Source organism: Copidosoma floridanum, unplaced genomic scaffold (assembly GCF_036245765.1).
Source record: "Copidosoma floridanum isolate Cflo_tuat_1 unplaced genomic scaffold, Cflo_Japanese_pri ptg000012l, whole genome shotgun sequence".
Lineage (NCBI taxonomy): Eukaryota > Metazoa > Arthropoda > Insecta > Hymenoptera > Encyrtidae > Copidosoma > Copidosoma floridanum.
In genome coordinates, this window is record NW_028321889.1 from 3981595 (window position 1) to 3988318 (window position 6724).

General features: G+C 31.6%; 1 protein-coding gene across 2 annotated transcripts; it reads left to right on the forward strand.

Moving 5' to 3' along the window:
• Positions 1–231: 231 nt before the first annotated feature.
• LOC106637338 (3-hydroxyisobutyrate dehydrogenase, mitochondrial) lies at positions 232–6459 on the forward strand. Of its 2 annotated transcripts, none has more exons than XM_089590376.1 (6): positions 232–406; positions 3858–4122; positions 4207–4328; positions 4397–4607; positions 5650–5776; positions 5871–6459. In XM_089590376.1, exons 2-6 carry the CDS (start codon positions 3908–3910, stop codon positions 6057–6059), a joined length of 864 nt encoding a protein of 287 aa, XP_089446502.1. In that variant the 5' UTR covers positions 232–406; positions 3858–3907; the 3' UTR covers positions 6060–6459. The 2 variants fall into 2 exon arrangements, with proteins under 2 accessions (XP_089446502.1, XP_089446501.1); XM_089590375.1 differs by lacking the exon at positions 232–406 and adding an exon at positions 1645–2030.
• Positions 6460–6724: the final 265 nt, after the last annotated feature.

Sequence of the window (6724 nt, forward strand, 5' to 3'; positions counted from 1 at the left end):
ATCGCAGAACAAACATTCTGTTAGGCAGTAATGTAAAAGTTGTTGCCTTTTTCGCTACATAAGTATAATCAATCCATCTTTGTTCAATCAACTCTTTCGGCTTCTCTTTCTATCTTCTTCGTGCATACGCGTTCCCATTTTCCCTTCTCCTTTCCAAGTGCATATGGAATGCAATAAGCCTGTATCAAACGCGCAATATGCGTGTTGACTCCGTGGGTGTGAAGTAACTGCGGTGTCGTACATTTGCGTTAACTACTTTGGAAAAAAATTCATCCTTTATACGGAGCATTTCAGTGAAATCGAATAATCGTTAGGTGTTGTGATTTTGCTGTTCGTCAAGATCCAATACGATAACAAAAATGATTCGACGAGGTTTACAAGCTATAGTTGTTTACGTATCTTGAAGGTGAGGACCATTTTTATTTTATTTCTTTCTGTGTCCGTATTTTATAAAAATGCATACCGATGAATGGGTATTTATATCACTGTAAAATTTTTGATTTTATTGGTAAATTGAGAAGATTAAAAAAGATCTCACTTGATTAATTTTAGTGGTCACCATAATATTAAATCTTATTAGAAATTAGTTGTTGAAGGACATGGAAATTAAAAAATACGATTATTAAAAGATAAATAAAAGTATGTCTAGATTGATCGAGTGTTTGTTATTTAGCTTATATGCAGCTTTTGTAATAAAATTATTACTTTGTAATTGCAATGTATATTTATTTACTATTATAATTGCATTTAATTATTTATTAGTGGTTTTCATATTTCATTTCTTTTCATAATATTTGTCGATCAAAGTAAAGGCTTATTCGGAAGAGTGTGTATGTAACCAAAAAAATAACTTTATAAAAAATGTAAATTTGTGATACGTAATAAAAAGAATCTATGATTTGATTACAAAAGCACTTCAATAAACTTTATTTTATTGTTTTTTTGAGCGTATTAAATATTATACTCCTACATTTGACATAAATAGATGAATGTTTCATTAAATTCAATCAAAAGAAACAATTTTTATTAAAGAATTTTTTTTTTTCGTCAAAAATTGATTAAATTGGTTACCTTGCACGGACTTTTAAAAAAAAGCTGAAATAATCAAGAAAACAATTGTTTTGCAATTAAATTAAATTTTTTAATTATCGAGCCATTTATGGAACATTAAATAATTCTTTGAAACAACAATTACTGATACAATTTTTTATCGTATAATTTGAAGATATACAGTGCCTATAGGTTTTTTAAAGAAATTCTGAATAATAATGAAATAAAAACTATTTTGATAGAAAATTTAATTCAACATAGCGTACACACACCCACTCTTTCCTCGGTGGAGTCTAATAAAAGGAAGTTATAATTAATTGTCGTTTCCATGCGTGTACTCCAAAGTCATAGAAATACCAAGTAACGTATCTAATTATAAGACTATTCGTTGTACGTAAATTTTTTTTTATAATTATTTTTGGACGAAAACTATTTTTCTAGCAACATTATCGAGGAATTAATATTTTTCGAAAATGATACTGTTCGAGCCCAGATGAAACACAAATCCATCTGTCGTATGATTTAAAATAAAAAGACCTGTTTCCATAAAGATATAGAACACGTGCTTCAGCGCCGGGATGAGTGTGTGCGACAGAGTTGAGTAAAAAAAAAGAAAAAAAAGAAAAAAACGAGAGACGGGAAGAGAGCAGAAAATCAAGTTCCTACACAATCATATGAAGCTCGACTCATTTAGTGTTGGCTCTGCAGCTATACGAGTACAACGTCGCTGTGTTTACTTTCTTGATCTTGCCAACTCCACGTAGATTGTGTGAAGAAAAAAATTTTTTTTTCGCATTAGATGTTCAACTGGCATTAAAAACGAGTGAAAAAAAAAATACACATACATTTTAGTTTCATTCGACATTTTGTTTTTTCGTTTAGTGCCCTCGTCTTAAATTGTGTACGTAATCAGTACATACTGCGGATCATGAGTATGTTTAACACTGTGAATAAGTTGAGTGTCTTTACATTCAAGGCAGGCAAGTTATTGTAATTAATTTTTTTATTCATTGTTCTCATGTTCAATGAGATTAGAGAGCAGATTTTTGTGTTTTTTAAACAAATTAAGTTTTATTGTTATTTTTTTTTCTCCTATACGATCGAAAATTTTTGAAACTGATTGTTAAAAAAAAAAAAAAAAAAAAAAAAAAATAAGACAAAAAAACCATACATGCAGTAAGTAAAAATCTTCATAGTTACGCCTCAAAGTGCGATTTTTTATTTTAAAGGAACATTTGATAAAAAAATTCACAAAGATACCAAGTGACCGTGAGATAAGCATTGGCTTCTTAGTGGGGGTCTCACAAACCATATTATAATATATTCACTAACCGCGAGTGTAGAATGCTGTTCTTTAGAAAAAAAGTTCAAAAATACCGTTTATATGGGATAATATTTTTCATCAGTTTTACTTTTTAAGTTTCGTGATACGAATTAACATATGTTTTATCAGTACTCAAAAAAGATTTTATCACTAAAAAAAGTAATTTATGAAGAATTGACAAGCGGATGAACTGACTGTGCATGCTCTGAATAATAAATGTCTTATCAATACGTAAATCAATTCAAATATTTGGCTGTTTATTTGAGTGAATTGAGGCAAAAGACACGAAATTTGGACGATTTGTTTTTAATTGCAGTAAAAAGCAAAAATAGTTTTAAAACAGTTGAAAACCTTAAACTTTAAAAATATCAATATCCCAGCAAATCTAATCATAAAATACAAATCTAAACATGCTGTATATCAAAATATTATATTATAAGTATTAATTGTTAATTCATACTTTAAAAAAATGATGAATCTGATTTATAAGTTGGATTTATGTTAGTAACTTCATTGTGTGTATATAATAATTTCAAATTATAATCCATAAAAAAAAAAAAAAAAAAAGTCAATAGTACTGAGACTATGAAAATGTATAAACCATAATATTGCTTAAGTAACACTTTTAGTTGACAACTGTATTGTTTGCAAATAATATCGTGAAAAAAAAGCAAGTGATTTCCATAGTTCTTTTCAGTAAGGTATTTATCAACTTTAAGAAATTGCATTACTAAAAAAAATTTGTAGAAAAAAACTTGTAAAAAAATTTTTCAATTTTTCGTCCATATGAAAATTATTCATGCCAGTACTTGGACATTTATCAAAAAATTGTTATTTGTTAAAATTGAACAAAAAAAGTAACATTCTTAAAAAAAAAATTTTAACATGTACCTAATATACACAGCATATACTTACCATTTTCAGTGAAGTTATTATGTTAAATTTTACGGAAATCAAATTATGGTTACAGTAGGGAAAAAAAATTGGTAAGATCATTTGAAAATTTGTCTAGATCAGTACAGCAACTGTGATGTATATCATAAAAAAATGAATTCTTTATATCTATGTTCTAGTTTTTTTTTGTTTTTGTTTTTGTTTTTACAACTTTTAAACGTTAATTTTGTTTTTTTTTAAAACTTAAATTAAGTTATTCTACGCTTTACATTGTAAAATCGATCTAAAAATAAGAAAAAATGTTCATTGACTGGAAATACACGGCGAAATTTTTTTTTGAGTGCTGTACAAGTAAAAGTAAAAATTCCAAGCTCTCAAGTATTTAAATCGATCGAGGGAGAAATGTGACCGACGATTCATTGTATATCATTACACCCACTAAAACATGGACATTTATTCTAAATGACGTACTTTGTCTTGGGTACACATTTTCCGAAAAATTTTATGTTTGATCTACTTACGTAAACCTTTTGAAATAAATTTTTTTTATTTTTCATATATATTTTTATCTTGAATCACTGTCATGCAGTTGGTCAGCACCGAAACATATCCAATGTCGGTTTCATCGGTTTGGGCAACATGGGCGCCTTCATGGCGAAGAATCTCATCAAAAAAGGATACAAACTCACTGTCTACGACATAAACAGAACAGCCATCGACAATGTAACGAGCGCCGGTGCCAGGGGCGCCGAAAGTATTGCCGAGGTCTCGAGAAATTCGGAACTCGTCGTCACCATGTTACCGATGAACCAGCACGTGTTGTCCTGTTATACTGACAAAGATGGTATTATAAGGTACATACACTTATCAACTATAGTTGGGAAGGTGGAGGGTGTATAAATGATCGTATTGTATTGATGTAAATATATGCATTGCAGCGCAGCGAAAGAGGGTACACTTTTGGTCGACAGCAGTACGATCGACCCTTCGGTTTCTCAAACCGTTGCCAAGGAGGCAGAAAAGAAAGGCTTGAGATTCATCGATGGCCCAGTATCGGGAGGTAAACAAACATTTTCCAACTCACCGTTCGTTGGGTATGAATTTGGGTTTTGTTATTTTGATGTAAAGGTGTCGTCGGTGCTGAAAATGGCACCCTGACTTTCATGGTTGGCGGAGCAAAGTCCCATTACGAGCAGGCCAAGGTCGTCCTCGAGGCGATGGGCTCGCGGGCCGTTCACTGCGGTGACGTTGGTATGGGCCTCGTGGCAAAGATATGCAACAATATGCTTCTTGCCATTTCAATGATTGGCGTGTCCGAAGCTTTGAACTTGGGGAAAAGGTGAGCATTGATCGCATATATATATATACGTATCGATTGCCTTTTGAATGATCTCAAACGAAAAAAATTACCTTTAGCAAGTTTTTTCTTTTCATTTATTTGCTGGGTTGAAGAATAATGTTTGTGCATTACTACAGTAATTGAAAAAATATTTATTACGTAAATTTTAAGATTCGTATATGATAAATAACTTCGAATATTCATTAATTGAAATAGTTGGAAAATAGTTTGTACAACATTAATTATTATTTGTAGCAGCAGGTGTAATGTAATAGATAAGTTTACGTAACAAGTGCGGAAAAGACGGTTTCCCGTATTTGCCCCTATTATAGACTCTCACGAATGGGCCAGAGTTTCCGGCATCGGTCAAAAGTGTGAGTCCATCACCCCGAGTGGTGGGATTTTCTGGAAAAAAACAGTGCGAAAAATATCTCTTTTTCTCACTCTATACTTATTATAAAAAAAAAAATGTGATGGAATTTATTTGAATTTTTCATTAAAAAGCCGTTTTTTTGGATTAGTGAGTCATAAAATTTATTTCAACATGCTCACCGTAATCTAATTAGTTGTTAGACATTCATGTTATCTTGTTCTTTCTCTCGATTATTTACGTGCGTTATCAATTTTTTTTTTTTTTTCATTTGTATATCAAATTTTATTTATTTAATCGCTTTGAACAAAAAAATTTATTACTAAATCTTTTAGTTGGTTAAATAGTATGAAATACTATTACTATTTATATTGCTAAATTTAATTTGAGCATGTGTTGCGTTTAGCAAAATGCAAACCTGTTGTTTTTTTTTTTTTTTTTTTAATTACCTGTGTAACCGAGGCATGGGCCCGTAGACTAAATAAGTAAATAAATAAAAAAACCATATTGAAAAATTGGTTTATTTTTTTTTTTTCATACAAAATTCAAATGAGGTAATAATGTTTTTCTCTCGAGATTTTTAAGAGGTCATCATGGTCGTCCAATATATTTACAAAATGCACACCAGTAATCCCTTTTTTTTTTTTCTTTTTTCTTTTTTTCTTTTCGTAGATTAGGGCTCGATCCAAAGGTCCTCACCGACATCGTTAACACGAGCACGGGGAGATGCTGGTCGTCGGAAATTTACAATCCCGTCCCCGGACTGATTCCAACTGTACCGAGTTCTAATAATTACGAGGTATCAAAAAATTGTCTCAAACGCCTATACCCATCGTATCTCGTAAACATATAAAATACGGAGTATAAAATAAAGTAACGACACGATATTCCAGGGTGGCTTCAGCACGGCTCTGATAACCAAAGACCTTGGGTTGGCGCAGGCGGCCGCAACGAGAAGCGGGTCGGTGATACCCTTGGGCGCCCTGAGCCACCAGGTTTATTCGACTCTGTCGACCCACGAGCTGGGAAACAAGGACTTCAGCGTGGTGTATAAATTCCTCCAGGGCGAGACCAAAAAGTAGGATAGAAAAAAAAAAAAAAAAACAAAAAAAACAAAATCGAGATCGATCGGGTGCGTTGGACCGTATGATTTTTAAGTTGCGATGATTCCATTCTTGTGATTTTTAATTGGCATATTCCAGCTGTTTTAAAATATGTTATGTCGTAAAGATTTTTCTTTTATATTTTTTATACACATATATGTATATTGATATGTTTGTTTGTTGTACCATATATATTATATACATTGTGTGCGCGTATACGATTAATTTTTATGCTCTGTAAACAATAAACAGGTGAGTCTACAATTATGCTCTTTTTGTAAAATAATCAGACTTGGGCATCATTATTTTATGGATTTTCAAAAACTTTAAAAGTAATTTTTTTTTTCTTTGAATAAAATTCATTTTTCGTGCTAAAAAATTTTTTTGCTCATATGAAGCCCCGCAAGGTCCTCGTGAGGGCCCTACTGTAGGTTTTCTTATCAGGTTGCTGTCGTTGCAGTAATACGATACATCGAAGGGTCGATACTAACCCCACCTCAAATGACGTCTGAACAGTCTGAATCTACTACCTATATGCATCTGAATCTGAAACGATTTCAGTGACGTCTGCAGATTTTATGAAATGATTTGGATGATTTCAGTAAAATCTGAAAACCATACGACTTTGCGAGATATCGCATATT